This window comes from Phyllostomus hastatus, unplaced genomic scaffold, assembly GCF_019186645.2.
Source record: "Phyllostomus hastatus isolate PE091 unplaced genomic scaffold, TTU_PhHast_1.1 phas_scaffold_501, whole genome shotgun sequence".
NCBI lineage: Eukaryota > Metazoa > Chordata > Mammalia > Chiroptera > Phyllostomidae > Phyllostomus > Phyllostomus hastatus.
The window spans coordinates 34,860,207-34,876,831 of NW_025334033.1; the positions used below are offsets into that span (position 1 = coordinate 34,860,207).

The 16,625-nt window shown below is 36.9% G+C and overlaps 1 protein-coding gene across 7 annotated transcripts in view; it reads right to left on the bottom strand.

The window, feature by feature from the left end:
• Nucleotides 1-430: 430 nt before the first annotated feature.
• DDHD1 (DDHD domain containing 1) overlaps nucleotides 431-16,625 on the bottom strand; it is a 90,796-nt gene continuing 74,601 nt past the window's right edge. For 3 of the 7 annotated variants that reach the window (XM_045822679.1, XM_045822678.1, XM_045822676.1), the window contains 3 exons: nucleotides 16,194-16,385; nucleotides 13,112-13,195; nucleotides 431-6,417 (listed from right to left, as the gene is read on the bottom strand). In XM_045822679.1, coding sequence (XP_045678635.1) covers nucleotides 6,236-6,417; nucleotides 13,112-13,195; nucleotides 16,194-16,385 — 458 coding nt within the window. In that variant the 3' untranslated portion in view covers nucleotides 431-6,235. The remainder of the gene's footprint in view (nucleotides 6,418-13,111; nucleotides 13,196-16,193; nucleotides 16,386-16,625) is intronic. The other 4 variants (XM_045822681.1, XM_045822680.1, XM_045822677.1 and 1 more) reach the window with 2 other exon arrangements.

Sequence of the window (16,625 nt, forward strand, 5' to 3'; positions counted from 1 at the left end):
ACGGGAAGTTAGGTGAAAATGTAGAGACCTCCATCTGCACAGGTTCTTGGGCTTGATTTTTTACTAGTTATCCCATATCAGATTAGTCTGAGAACTAGGGTCAGCTTTCGCACCCTGTACTGAGGAGTCGTGAATGGATTACACTCTTGAAGATAGGAACACCTACCTTTTCCTATACATGTACTTTTTCCTCTACATTCTCAAGCGAGCCAGTGCACTCCAGTGTGTGGTGGCCACAGATCACGAATGGGTAGAATTAACTTCTTTTATTCTTCATGAGTTTTTGGGAGGATTCCCATAAACTGCAGGATTAGGAGGATTACGTTCCTAAGAATGCTTAGGGCAGCCTATTTTTTGAGACTGTGTACTATAGGGGCACAATCATTTTTTTGTGAATGAGATAATAAATGAATCAATTCCAATACAGATACACAGTGTAATCCAGAAAAGTACATTTACTTCTCATTGCCTTAAAATTATTCAATGTGCATATACATAGTTCCAAAGGAGAAGCATAAAAACTGGACAATTCTAAAATGAAAGTTCCTTCTTTTCCTGTCCAAACGGATCACTGCGGAGATAATCCTTCAGTAAAATTGAAGATTCTGAGAAAATTAACTTGCCCGGACTATTGAAAACAAAAGGTAACAAAGGAAAAAAAGGCACTTTCTCTGTTGTCACCACAGTCACTGACAACATATAGTACTACTATTAGAACCTAAGAGGTCCTAGAAACTGAAAACAGAAAACCTCTTGTGGGTCTGAGGACAGTGCTAGCTGCTTCTGAGAAATGTACCTAAGAGCAAAAAGCAAAAAACTCCCCAGACCCTTACTGGCAGTTTGTTTGATGACAGCCTCAGAACCAGAAAATGGTTACACCTTTCTAATGCAAAGCTCACAGGGAATCAACTGTTTTCAGAGCTCAAGCAGAGATGGAGGTGGATGTGGGTGCAGTCAAGGGAAATATGAATGGTGCCCATTGATAGCTGGTGCTTCCAGGAGAAGGTATTAAAGGTGAAGCATTAATATACTTGTTTTTCGTCTTACTCCAACAGAAGACCCAGCTTCCCAACATATCCTGACAACTGCAGGGTGGGGAGGAAGCCAGTCGCACCCTGTTAGGATAAACGAAAAACCATAAGGTGACAGACAATACTAAGCACACTCCCACCCTTCTTTGAACACAAAGGCAGAGGAAAAGTTCATGCTAATTATTTGCCAAGAGACTATTTTTGGAGAACACACACACACACACAGCAGCAAAATCTTTTCTCCCATTCTCCAAAATGTATAGTACTTGAAATTTAAAATTTCTATTAGTTAACCTATGTTGGAATAGTTTTAAAAGGGACCAGCTTGTCATGAATTGATCAAAGGCTACATATAAACATTTGAAATGAAAAGAATATTAAACATTTTACGCTATGCAACTTGTTTCCCTAACAAGTTTGTGTTTGTCACCAGAGTGAAAAGCTAACAAAGGGTTTCCTGGGTATTTTGTTTTTTAATTTTTTTTCATCCTTTTGCTTTTCTTTTTCCTGGGTATTTTGAATCTGACCCATGAAAGGAAGTCTGTCTAGACCAGGTAGGGCTCTCTTTCAAGGGAACTCAAGCCTGGAGATACCTGCTAGAAGTTTGCAGCACCTAAGGCATCAGGTTACAAAGAGGGCGGGGGTGCGAAGGATGGGGAGGAGGCCTGGAGAACGAACAGAGGTGGTTTCTACCCTTTAGGAGTTCCCTATCTACCAGGGGAAGGAAATAGGCAGCAAGGTGGAAGGCATAGCTGGGGACTGGGACTAGATTCTAATTCTGTCCCTGTCTTTGGCTGGTCATGTGATCTTAAAGGGTGGGAGCAGTCACTTGTCAAATGAAGTAATCACATGAAGGGATGAGTCTCCATAAAATGAAGGAATTAGATGCAATCAGCATTTCTCTACGTATCTTCTAATTTTTAAAAAGTCTGTTTCAGTGAGTTTGGAAAAACTCCCCCTTCTCCACCTCCCACAGCACTAGACAGACTCACTTTGCATTTAGTATATCAAAGACTCCCAAAGCCCTTCTAGAAAGGAATCTCTTAAATTTGGCATTTCCCAAACTTATTTTCTGAGACATCAGTTAACACCTGTAGCCCATGCTTTGGAAAATGATCTCTAAATCCCTTCCAGCTCGAGAATTCTATTGTTACTGACATTTTTCCTTAGAGACCCCATCGATTTCCTCCTCTCCTGCTGTGTATTTAGTCTTTCATTGAATCTTGGAGCTGAATCTAACGTGCTGCCCCTTCACTTTACTTTTCATGACCTTCATGCTGTTTAAATGCTTGCATGGAACTAAAACAGGGCTGGACTAGATGACCTCTAAATTTGTGCAAACACTTAAATTTTAAGAATTTTTTGGAAAACTATCACAAACATCCACTGAAGTATGAAACAGGACATATGCAACCCAGGCTGTTCCCATCACAGCCCTAATGTTGTTTACTAAACAAGACCTTTGAGATGAAATTGTATATCCTGCCTTTCTGTATCTGCTCTAAGTTTGAAACTACAGAAATTTCCTTGGCAACTAACTTCCTTCTCACCCTTCGTAAATACAAAAGGAGATATTTGGGAGACAGTGTGGGAGTTCCCTAGACCCACTCTGGAGGTAATAGAGTTAAGTGTTCAGTGAGGACGCTTCCTCCCAAGTGTGCTCTTTGCAGGCACAACAAGTTCATGTAGGTAAATTAACGATAGGAAACTATATGTTCTGCCCATACCTAACCACCAAAACATTTAATAAATGTGTCAAATTCAGCCAGAGTACCATCCAATTCCTGGTAGAGGCTGAGGCCCAGGATGACAGCAGAGCAAGGAAAGCGATGACTTGAGCATGATGATAGAAGTCAACCAGCCAATACTCATACAGTTCAGTCAGATTCTAGTTCTTGCTCCAATGTGTGTGACTGCCACATCCTCGCTTTAGCTCTGCCCTGACCCTTCTTCAACATCATGCTTCTTCTTTACCGTATCTCCAGACAAACAAAAGAGTTTTCAAAAACAATAGTAAGAAATACATTCAAATTAGTTTTCTCAGTTGTCCCAATTCCTTATTGGTAGCTTAAAAGACAGAAATATGAACCAACCTAACTCACCAGGAAGCAACTCAATTATTTTCTCCCTGCTATAGGCCTCACAGTGAAATCTCTAGGCTTGGTCCGGCTCCACTGGAGTGAATGGCAGGACTAGCCGAGACACTGCACTGCTCTTTCTTTTCCTCTGTCTGCTCTTTGGGGGAACACAAAGCTGGGTGGGTGGTGGTGTGTGAAATAAATGCCTTGTAGACCAGGATGCTTCAGCCCGAAACAAAAATACAGAGAGGAACAGAATGGGGATGAATGTTTACACATCACCTTCTGAAGGCTTCTGTAGAACACATTCAGTCTGAGAATTTCTGAGGGCCAGCAGATGCTGTTTAACAGAAAGAAAGAAAACTTAAGATTCCTAAGGCTTGACTCACATATAAAGTAGTAGTTATTGGAAAACTGAGTACATTTTGTAATTATGTTCTGAAACAGTAACAGTGGATTATAACATAAGTATAATTACTATTGAAAGTGATGTTGTGAACAAAGGGCTTCAGCAAAGTTTCATTTTAAAGTAAAAATTAAGCAATACTGAATTCAATACATTTTCCTTATTGTAAGTTTAAAGAACTAGGGAACCTAACTGGATTGAAACTGAACGACCTAACCAGTACTCAGAAGAATCATGATAGCATGTACACAAAATAGAGAATAAAATTTTAATGGTATCAAAAACATAACTTTTTGGCCAATTCAGTACTTGCTGGAATAAAGTTGCAAAATGTTACTCAGTAACTGATTTAGCTTCTAAACCAAGCCAGAATTACACATACTCTGTATATTACTTGAGTATATACAAGTACATTCCATGATAACATGCAGACACATGGAAGCAAGAAGAAGAGCATTATAGGATCAAAACTGCCACCCCTACTGATGAAGTAATGAACAGAAAATGAAACTGTCCAGTAATCCAGACTATCTCACTTTGAAAAGGGGGTTTTGAACGTTGCTCTTTTCAAGAATTCAAATTGCATGTGGTTAAATTTGATTTTGTTTCCTCAATATGGAAAAAGGGAAGTAGACATATTCTTATAGCTATGTGAATATACTGGTCATTTTCTTCTTACTCATTGCAAATGAAAAGGTGTAACAGACTTTCCTCTCAGGTAACAAGGGCTCTTCACATTCTAGTGGTCAGGAATGCATTCCTTACCGCTCTTAGGTATTTGAGTGTCATCCTACCCACAGCAACGTATGCTCAAGTACGTTTAGGAATAATCATATGAGATGCCAGTTTTAATTTTCCTGAGAACTGAATTTGGCCTACGAAATAAACAGGGCAGGGAGATGACCTGAGTTCACAGGAATCTCTAAATTTAAGAGAGATTACTTCAGCTTTACTAAGATCTCAAGCCTTTTATGGCAAGGGTTTCTAGGTCACACATTTGGTCATGGAACCTTGGAATCTTTTTTAAACACTAAAACGAAGTGTTCTATGTTGTACAAATTCAACGAAAGGCCAAAATAGATGAGAACTGATGGTGCTGAATAAAACCTACATGTAAGCCACAGATCCCACTACCTCATAAATAACAGCAGGTGAGATGTGCAGCTACGACCTGTGCACCCATGGTGACGATTACTGGGAAGCTAAGAAAAATCCTTGTACAATAAGCAAAGACAGCACCTTGAGAGGAACCTAGTGGCAGCCACTCAGAAGTGAGGATTGGTTGGGGCAAAGATGGCCAATGATCCCTTCTAAGTAACTTTTCCTTTGTGTGTGAGAACCCAAGAATGTGTAAGACAAGCAGAGTAAAATACTGGCTTCACAGTCACTTCTCCAAATTATGAATCGGAACTTCTTGTTATTGTTTGCAAACTACTAAGAGGTAACAAGTAAATTATTAGTCACTGATATAAAAGTATATGGTCTGGCTTCAATCTGAGCTCTTCTGATTTGCTCTGTAATCTAATTCAAGGCACTTTAAAAGTTTTGGTGCCTTAGGGAATTAACATGTTAACACGAGAATAACACTCATTTACTTACCTCAAGGAGATACTACATAGATTATTAACTTTTATAGCACTTTGAGCTCCTCAGATGAAAAGCACTGTGGAAATAATTACAGCTGAGGAAAACTCTGCGGAATCCTGATGTATTGTGCCGTATGTCTCCACCGTGTATTCTTAAACACTTCAACAATAAGGTCTGTTAGCGGCATGCCATCCCTTTATATATATTGTTTGGCACGGAGATGTTTATGTATTTAAAATCGTCATTATACTCCCAATTCCAAAGAAGTTTACTAAATTTTCCAATAAAGTTAATGAAATGTACTCATTATAGAGTTCTGTGTTTAGAAAACTTGAACTTTCTCTGAGGTTCATGTGACATAATAAAAAGTTCTATTTTTCAAAATAATTCAACTAGTGTTATTTGTGTGAAACTACAAGTTTTTAATGAAAAAAAAATACTCAAAATATGCCACAGTGTCTATACATTCATCTGAAGAGTACAAAGGTGAACTTCTGGGGGAAAAAAGGGTCTTAACACTAAATGTGGTTCTTAAATTGTTCAAAGGAAAAATTAAAAAAATGTTTTATACTTTGAAATAAAGCAATTAGAGGTAATAAATTATAAATACAGTAGTTCAAATAGTTTCTTTTTTAACATTAGTTTTGCTAAACAAGTTAAATCAAAACACTTAAATCTGTTATGCTCTTCTTCCAAAGGAACTGTAGAAATGAAAGCCTTCATAGAAATTGAAAACAATGATATCACTTTGTATAGAATATACTAGATATTGACCATTTTAGATTTATAACATATTTTGGTTAATGCATTAGATTCAACCCATTAATATGCCTTTATATTTGGGAGAAATTAGATTATAAGCTTGCAGGTCACCCAAACGTTCCTTATTTCAAAGTCTTGCTTGATTCTCCGTAGGGGGTTCTGTCAGACTCATAATTAAAATGATGAAAACTGTAAGTAACTTCTTTTGGACTGAAAATGTTTTGTTTTTAAAATAAAGTGCTCTTAAACTTAAATATTTCTTGCCCTAAACAAAACTGAAATATACTTAAACCTGAAATGTCTATTATCTTGACACATACATTTTAACAGGAAAAAAAATCAGTATTGGGCCATAAATGTCCTTCAAGAGTTCAAATTGGATCTAAATTGGGGTCTGCATTATTATCGTGCTCATGTTTGTACATGAAGGTTAAAAGAAAGAGGGCAACATCCAAAGATGACCAATAGGCAGTATGTGATGTCACAGCTGACCAATAGCGGCTCTCCACAAGTCCTTCTCTGAGTTCAAAATCAATTCTGTGATCCAATTCCACTAAAAAAGAAAAAGAAAGAAATCAAACAAGTATTACAATAAGATAGGTTCTACATAGACTTATTAAAGTTGAGGATAAAAATTGAGTTAATAGAAGTGATTCTCCTAATGATAGATACGTATATATATTTTAAAGAAAATTTTCACTCCAATTGTATGGGAAAAAAAGAGCCTTATTACCTTGGGATTCTATTTGGTGAGTCCTTCCCTTTCATTGCACAGGTCAATATGGAATAATAATGAAAGAAAACAAAAAATTTCACTTGGTAGCATAGAGTATATTTGGGGTGAATCCTGGCTTTTCCATTTAAAATTTGTGCCTAGTCTGTAAAATGAGGAAAGCAGCCCTCCTGCAGAATTGTAGGCCAGGCTTACACGCAATAATGCCTGTGGGAATGCAGCAGGTCACTCAGGGCCCTTTCATTTGGGAGGCCCTACATATCATCTGGTCTGTGGGGACATGCTAGAAGATAACCACCTTTATATAGTTCCACAATGCTTTCCTCCGTACTTGGCTGACTTTCTCAAAGGAAGCCTAGATTTTATCCAGTCAGCAGGGCCTAACATGCGCCTGGAACGTAAATGTGCTCAATAAATGTCTGCTGTAGCTGGGAAAGTTACATTAGGCAGAAGAGTGCTGATTCTTGAGAGGAAGGATTTCATTTCTAACAGTGCTGCCCTTGATTCAATGAGTGCAATCAAATCTTTTCTAAAACCCACAGGATGTCCTTGCAATGCCTGTTAAGAGAAAAATCACCTGAACAAATCAAGGCTACAAGAGAATTTTGATCAATACATTTAAATAAATCCTTAGAGAGAAATCACTTAGAAAAAATGCTATTTTGATTTTCAGGAACTAAATTGTTTAAAATTGTCAGTGAGCCATATGGAATTTTGAAAGGTTCATCCTGAAAACAAAAATGCCCAAGTCATTGCCACTCAAAGTCTGTTCTTGGTCCAGAATGCCAGATGTAAGAAGTAAAAATGGGCAAAAATTAAGGAGGTTGGAGAAAAAGTTGGGTTTTGTTTTACATTGGGAATTTCGTAATTGCACATAGAAAACTGTACCATTTTAGAGAATAATTTCATATCAATGTTTAGCTAATACATATTTTAAACACATAGTTTGTGACAATCCCATTTGGTGACTTAAAAACTTGTATAGTTATTTTTCTATTCAGTTGTTCTTTTCTGACAAGAAATGTCCATGGGGCTATCTGTATATTCTCAGGTACTGACTAGGTTATTAAACCAATTGTAAGATATATTGACATAGGCTTCTATAGTTCTAATTATTTTCCTCATTTAAATTATGATAAGCGAATCCTTAAGTCAGACATAGCTGAAATCCATGTGTGGACTGTGTAGTAGTAAAGTCTGAACCTTTTGTCTTCTGTATTCCATGGGACATTTGTGTTAGATTTGTGGGTACATTCTGGCACACTAGACAGGAAGATGGAATTCTCAAGGATGATGAGGAAGAGTCAAGGAGAAGTTAGTTATAAAGAGAAAAGGAGAAACAAGAGAAACAGAAGAGATGGGAAACATATGCATTAATATATTGGTGAAGACTACAAAATTAAAATTTCTAAGAATTTATTTTCAAATGCTACTGTAGACTGTTTTACTAGTCCAATGGTCTTAAATTCAATTGTTTTAAAGTAAAAGTCAGTTTTCTCTTTTTTAAATTATATTTTATTGACTATGCTATTAGTTTTCCCAATTTTTCCCTCTCATCCCTCTCCCCCTGCACCCCCCAACCCTCCAGCATTCCCATCCCTTAGTTCATGTCTATGGGTTGTACCTGTAAGTTCTTTGAGTTCTCTGTTTCCTATACCATTTTTGACCTCTCCCTATTTTATGCCTACCAATTATGCTTCTTCTTCCTTGTACTTTTCCCTCCCCATTCCTCCCTTGCCCGCCCCCACTGAAAACCCTCCATGTGATGTCCATTTCTCTGATTCTGTTCCTGTTCTAGTTGTTTTTCTTTTCTTTTAGGTTCATTTGTTGATAGTTGTGAGTTTGTTGTCATTTTACTGTTCATAGTTTTTTTATCTTCTTTTTCTTCAATAAATTCCTTTAACATTTCATACAATAAGGGCTTGGTGATGATGAACTCCTTTAACTTGACCTTATCTGGGAAACACTTTATCTGCCCTTCCATTCCAAACAATAGCTTTGCTGGATAGAGTAATCTTGGATGTAGGTCCTTGCCTTTTATGACCTGGAATACTTCTTTCCAGTCCCTTCTTGCCTGCAAGGTCTCTTTTGAGAAGTCAGCTGATAGCCTTATGGGAACTTCTTTGTAGGTAACTTTCTCCTTTCCTCTTGCTGCTTTTATGATTCTTTCTTCATCTTTAATCTTGGGTAACTTAATGATGATATGCCTTGATATGTTCCTGTTTGGGTCCAACTTCTTTGGGACTCTCTGGGCTTCCTGAGAGTCTATTTCCTTTGCCAGATTGGAGAAGTTTTCATTATTTGTTCAAATAAGTTTTCAATTTCTTGCTGTTGGTTCTCCTCCTTCTGGCACCCCTGTAATTCAGATATTGGAAAGTTTCAGGTTGTCCCAGAGATTCTTTAGCCTATCTTCATTTTTTTGAATTCTTGTTTCTTCATTGTTACAGTTGGATATTTATTTCTTCCTTTTGTTCCAAATTATTGATTTAAGTCCTGGTTTCCTTCCTGTCACTGTTGGCTGCCTGAATATTGTGCTATATTAATTTTGCGTATCTTTCATTTTGAGACCAAGCTCAATCAGTTCTGTGAGCATTTTGATTACCAGGGCTTTAAATTTTCCATCAGACAGGTTAGCTATCTTCTCCTTGCTTAGCTCTTTCTGGAGTTTTGCTCTTTCATTTGGGCCATACTTCTTTGTCTTGAGCACCTGTTAAGTTGTGCTTGACAGGGGCCTTAGGTATTTACCAGGGCAGGGTAACCCTCCTTGCGGCACTGCAGTGCTGCCTGTGGGGGAGGGGCCAGAGAGGGAATGGTACAGCTTGCCCTCATCTCTAACATACTTCCTAACAAATGAACTGTCACAGGAGACTGTGAGTTTCTCCCACCTCCGCAACCGCCATAGTCCAGTCAGCTCTGAGTCCAGTTTCCTGTTCAGTCAGCCCCACCTGCATGGTCTACTGCCTTACCAGTCTGGTTGACAGTTTCTTTAATTCCTTGGTTGTTGGAGTTCCATGCAGTTTGATTTCCTGGCACTTCTGGTTGTTTATTGATTTTAGATTGGTTGTTATCTTCCTTTTGGTTGTGCAAAGAAGTGAAGGGTTTTTAACTATGCCTCCATCTTGGCCAGAACTTAGAAAGCAACAATTTTCATTATAACCAGCGTTATTTTGGCTGTTTTAATTTTATGTACTTAAAATCTATTCTTAATATGCTATTACTGTTGTACAGCACTGCCTTTCATATACTAGACACTAAAATGCCTAATTTAATTATCCTACTATATGCCATTGTTAGTCTTATAACCTATAGGAACTTTAAGTTTTGCTAATTAAATGGCCCTCCCTGTCCCTTTCTATTTAGCTTAGTCTGTCCCTGTCAAAATGGCATCTGGGTAGCCAGTGTGTACCTGATGAACTGTTTGGTCTCCCGCCTTCCTTAAAAAGTTTACCCCAGGCAGTCTGACTGCTGCTGTGGTTAACCTCACATTTGTGTTGATTTTGCAGGTGGATGGGTAGGACTAGATGGGCCTATGTCTCATCTTCTCTCTCCTGTTTATACTGATCACAGATTTCCCAAGGCACCGATGTTCTACCTGACAGCACCACTCTAGACAGGATGGGGCAAGAGTGGATTTACAGTTGTAAGTGCGTAAGACAGCGTTTATTCTTGTTATTATTATTATATTATTTCCCATATGAACAACTATGAATTTACTTTTGCCCCAATCTGTATGTGCTGTGAGATGTGTTCTTGGCCAAAGTGGGCCCAAATCTACATGGAGCTGCCTTGGACCTCTCTCACGATCACCGCATGGAGAATGGGGTAGCGCCACATGGGTAGGTCGGCAGTTTTTTCCCAGTTTCTCTCACTGGGTTAGGTCGAAGAGGAGGAGAATATAAAACCATCCTTTGTCCTTCTTTCTCTTTCTTGAGTGCCTAACTGCTAGAATTCTTCTATTCACAAAGAAAAGAATGAGATTCCTGAACAGCTGAAAATAAGTAAAAATGAGGAAAAAAAATGTTGGCTTTTAACAGTCAGCAGCTTGCTTATATGTTTTAAAACATGGATTTTCTTTTCTGGGGATTCACGCATATGAGCATATTTCCCTCCCTATTCCCCAAAGAAAATGCCTGCCATCTATATCATGTGAAGGTCAAATGTCATCAGTACTAAGCTTTTATCAGAGAATTCTCATGTGCATAAGGTTTGTCAACATGGATATGGTATTAAAAATATAACATGTGAATAGAAAGAAAGCACTTTAGTATTATAATTGCACTGATTGGATAGGTTACTACTATTTAAAGGAAGCATCTTAACTTATCTAGATAGAAAATTTTAAAAACTTAATGAATCTTAAAAGTTATCTTATTTATAAGTAATAATTATGGTCATATTTGCATGATTTTGGCTCCAGGCAGACACCAAGAGAAATAAAGTAGTTAAAAGGAAACTGTGTTTCCAAATGTCTGGTCAAAGATTCATCTGTAATAAGAAAGATTATGCTCAGAGTTCTTGTTAGCAAATTATGCCTTATTTTTGTGCTGCCTCAGAGCAACTATATATTTCATGTACTTAGGTATTTGACATTCAAAGAATATTTACATTTTTTGAACTATCGTAGCTCCAAATACATTTAGGAATATTTTCCAACTACCCTTTGAGAAAAATAACAAAAACTCTAAAACAAGTTTTATAATTAGTTATAATTTCTGCCAAAGAAAGTTTCTCCACACTAATCTATCCTGAAAGACGTTTAAATACCTAAATTTAACAACAGATCGGCTATATGGGTAAATAGAGAGGCTTCACAGGTCAATCTTGAATACAAAAAACCTCCAGGAGAATGGCAAGATTTGTTGGAACCTCTACAGTCTGGTTTAAGAAACTTTCCCAGTCATATTCAGAACTAACTTACTTCCACTCATGCCTGGTACTTTGCAAGAAAATGAACTTCTGGTTCCTTACACACTCTGTGCTTCCCATCTCTGTGCTGTTGCTTACTCTGTTTCTTCTCCCTGCAATGTTTTTTAATCTCTGCATGTCTAAATGCTACTTCCAGGAAGCCTTCTACGATTTCTCCAGGTGAAATCACATCCTCACTCCTTAGAACTGACAGAATCCTTTACCTGTACCTCTGTTATGTGTCTCATCACATCCTACCACATACTGTAGTTATTTATGTAGTTATCTACCTTCCCTATAGAATATATGCCCTCTGGAAAATACTCCATTTCCACACCAGCATTTAATATCTTTATGGGTGGTACTTGTCTGTTTTATCTTGGTATCTTTTCTAGAGACTACCTTGGTTATCTTTGATCATGGTAAAAATTTAGTAAGTAGTTGTAGAATAAATAAAAATGAAAAGAGAAAATAGAAGCCATATACATATTACCAAGTGAATCAGTTTGGTGTGGTTATAATTAGTGGTGTAATGGCTTAGGTAGTTGGTATGGCTTTAAGACAGAGGCTCTAAGGTTGCCAGAATGCAGGACAAATGTATGAATGAATAAATTTTTTGTTCTCCAGCTAAATACGCAAGAAGCACAAATTGAATTATTTCTTTATGGAAGTAACTAAAAATTACATGAGCAGGTACCAGAGTAAGCACTGTTATAAGCTCATTTCTTGAGGGGAATTCACTGAGTTAGATCAGCACAAACTGTGACTAGGGAGAAAAAAACCCCAAATCAATTTGTTAGACTAGAACACTGTTTTAAAACTTTTATCAAGAGTTGTTCTGAACAATAGAAAAATAAAAGAAAAAGAAAAATGTATGAAAATTTTCAATATGGATATTATATAATTAGATATGGTTAAAATATTCAAAGAAAAACCTGTAACATATCTTTTGTTGAAGATAAAACCCACTCTTTTTAAAAATGGAAAAAGGATTTATGGAAAAAGGAATCAGAAGTTAATTGGTGAAAATAATTTAAACTGCAAAGATTAATCTTTTGTGTAGAATCTGGTGAAAAGACACTGAAAATATCTCTTACATTCAGTAATTCTAATTTTTTAAAGCAAACTTACACTTCTAAAGAATATTAAATATTTGTACTGAAACCAGCTATCAGCTGATGACATACCTAAAAGCCCTAAGTGGTAGTGTACTGATATCTGAAAAAACTAGGAAAGATTAAATCTTTAACTATGAAAACCTTTTATATCTAGTGTAATACATGAGAAGTACAGTGAATGTCCTTCAAAGCCCTTAGGACAATAGAGAAGAAAAAATGACTCATGTTCTTCTCCCCTCTCTAAAAGGTTCCTTCTTTGTAGGAGTGTAAAGGAGTATCATATATTTTAGCACATTACACACTAATCAACAGTTGGGTTTCAGGATCACTACCATTTAAGTATAGAAAATACAGAAAGAAAGTACATATAAAGTAATCTACAGGCTGATTTCTCAGAAGAATTGATCCAATTTTTTTTGAATGAGCAGAAGAACTCTCTTAGTAGATCATTTTTACAGTATTCTGAATGCTATTCCTGACATATACCATACCGAGGCTATTATCTTTATTCTGCATTACATTTTCCGGAAAAAGAAGTTGTGGGAGATTAAAGAACGACTCCTGAAGTCTGAAATCTGTGAAAAAAAGAAACACAAGATGCTGTAAAGTATTAGCTGATAGTTACAAATGGCCTTCAATGATGCAGTGGCCAAAGTTAGAACAATACTCCCAAATAAGCTGATTAAACCTAGCATATATAATGAAGGACACATTTTGTTTTTTTTTGTGAGGAGTTCTTTCATGGAAAATGTAAGCATAATTAATTCTGAAATACAATGTCATAATCTGTTAACACCTAGATATCCCCAAAGCGTATAATTCATTTAAGTTCTAACCTAGAGGCAAACACTATGCTACAAGAAACAGATCTTTCCTTTTAATACTTTACAAACATCAGGGAGCATAAGAAATGGAATAGCAAAATCATTGGAAATAAGTCTAGACTTCTTCAAAAGAAATGAACAGTGAGTGCTATCAACTTGATGACAACTGACAGCACTCAGTCCTCAAAGACAGAAACCCTGATTAATCATGAATTCAAAGTCTGCGCCCATCTTATCCTCAAAGAGAGAATCAAAGTCGGCAGCTTCAGAACAAAGGTTATAGAGAAAAACAGAGGCAATCAAAGTGAGCAGAAAGAAGGAAAGAAGCCAGAATTACCTAATCACAAAGACCAAATTCCAAAAAGAAGACTTAAGTTTTATGATTTGCAAGAGATAGCCAAAATAGCAATTAAGACTTAAGAAATTAGTCTAAATCAGGTTTACACAGAAGAGTATATCATTGAAGCAAATCAAAGAATTAGTAAGGCAAATCTTGAGGATTCCATTTAAAAGGCAGAATTCTACTGTACTAGTAGTTGCCTAATTTTAATAGTTACATCTGCATCTAGAGATGAATATATATAATTAAGATTCACGATTAGCTCAGAATTAGTTGAGTGTATAGTTCACAAGGAGTTTACCATTAGGACCAACAAAGAATTTATATGTAAGAATGACAGAAAATGCATTTTGTTAAGCCACCAAAATATAACGATGCAATATAGCTAAGCACCTCTCCTCTCTGTTGTCCAGAAAGAATAGTGTTCTCTACTATCATTTTGAAATTACTATGTTAAATAGGAAAACAAGACAAAACAAACCCAAACTCACTAAAAAAATAGTTTTCCTCCCTCAGATCCTATAGATTCCCCATGTCTCTGTCACCCTTTCTCTTGGGGAACCCACCCTGCGCTTTTATTCCCTCAATCAATCCCACTGTTTACTGGCATCTGTGCTGGGCATTAAAGAATCGTGACTTTTTACCTACCATCTTACAAAATTCTTTGAAATTACTTTTCTTCAGAAGTTTAGTTTTCTTTTGAAATCTGCATGTTATAACAGGATTTTGTATTTTCACAACCACAATTCTGATACTAAGTAGAGGTGAGAGCTTAAGTCAGCAACAGTATAGAATCTCTTATAAGAAAACTAAAATATGAGATTTATAAATATCAAAGTCACAAATGAATTTTCTAGGTAGTGTTCAAAAGGCTTGCAATTATAAAACGTTCAGTATTCATTCCAACAAAGATTAAGTTAAAACAATGCTACTGGCCTAAATAGGAATGTCCAACTCAGGCATGCCCAGGATAATTCACCCCAGGGTGGGGGTGACTATGGAGAAAGATCCAGCCTCTAGGATTGTCACAACTGAATTTCCTTTTAAAGTAAGATTTATGGATGGCAATGATTGCTGGTCATTTTAAAATTTAGAGTAGCAGGCATAGTAACAAGACTTTAAGTATCTAAAATATGACATTTAAAAATTTTTAGAGAAAGAAAAGTTTTTCTCTTCCTACAGTTACAGAAAGGAGTAGCTTGTTTCAGAATCTACATTCCTACCCTGGTCAGTGTAGCTCAGTGGATTGAGCATGGGCCTGTGAAGCAAAGGGTTGCAGGTTCGATTCCCAGTCAGGGTACATGCCTGGGTTGCAGGCCATGTCCCCAGTAGGGGATGTGTGAGAGGCAACCACACATTGATGTTTCTTTCCCTCTCTTTCTCCCTCCCTTTCCTTCTCTCTAAAAATAAATAAATAAATAAATAAATAAATAATTTTTAAAAATCTACATTTTCTTAAATAATTTAATGGGAAAACTGGACTTGACTTTTTAGTCTTATTTTACTGGACACTTAAAAGTGAGGGTCAAGCCCTGGCTGGTGTAGCTCAGTGGATTGAGTGCGGGCTGCGAACCAAAGCATCGCAGGTTCGATTCCCAGTCAGGGCACATTCCTGGGTTGCAGGCCACGGCCCCCAGCAACCGCACACTGATGTTTCTCTCTCTCTCTTTCTCCCTTTCTCCCTTCCTCCTTCCCTCCCTCCCTTCCCTCTCTAAAAATAAATAAATAAATCTTAAAAAAAAAAGTGAGGGTCAAGTTTAGACCCTTGGAAGTTAATATACTAAGTGTATTAGTGTTTCACAATAACTCAAGATTTTAAACCTTGTAAGTCTACTAGAAAAAATAAATACAACTCCATTCTAATGCCAAGTCCTTCACTCATTTCTAGAGTACCTGCTTTATGCTAGGTAGCTGGGATAGAACTGAAGGCCATATAGTGGATCCAATACTAATGGAAGCACTGAGGTTTTTATAATTAGGCTGGATGAAAGAAACAGAGGGATTAGCAGCAGATGGCTTTGGCATAGCAGTTTTTAAAAATATCAAGAGTAGATACAGCATAGGTTTGATGCAACTACATTAATTTTTAAGGGCAAAAAGACCATATTTTTAAAAATCTACTTTATAAAAACCAGGGGGTGCTTATCTCAAAGAGATTTGTTTCATGCTCCATACTTAGGACCCCTGTGCCACAAGGCCCTGATTATTATTAATCCACCAATGCAGGCAGTAAAACTGCCACTTACCTGGAATTAGTCTTAAAAATGTAAGCAGCAAAAGAGCATTTTTAATGTAAAAGCTTTAGATTTTAGAGTTGACTGCTAAATTTTAAAAAAGATACAATATCTTCTCTTCAATTTTAAAAAAGATACAATATTTAAACTTAAGGAAAGAACAGTATGAACTAACATGCAGAATCAAGAAAGCCAGAACTGCTATGTGGAAGGGTCTGTGTTGCCACAGTGGTAGTAGAAGGCGAGGCAACTGGTTTCTTTTCATCTTCTACTGAGTCTTTTGATGTCTCAGACGACTGTGATGTAGATGAACGTCCAAATCTTGAGAACAACATTCCTCCAAGTCCCTTTCCAATGCTAGCAGCCCCTGCATGTCAGAAAACAGGGCAGTCATTCTGCTGAATTACACCGCATACCAAGCTAAAGAGCACCACCCATAATTACAGCCAACTGGCAGAAGGACCAAACCCTAGTCATGTTTTTCCAGGGTGGAACATTTAAAAAAAAATCACAATTATATTACAGGTTTAAAAATAAAAATATCATTAAACAGAATGAGAATGAATAAGCTCTAGGAATTTAGCTTACAAAGGAACAAAGATTCTGT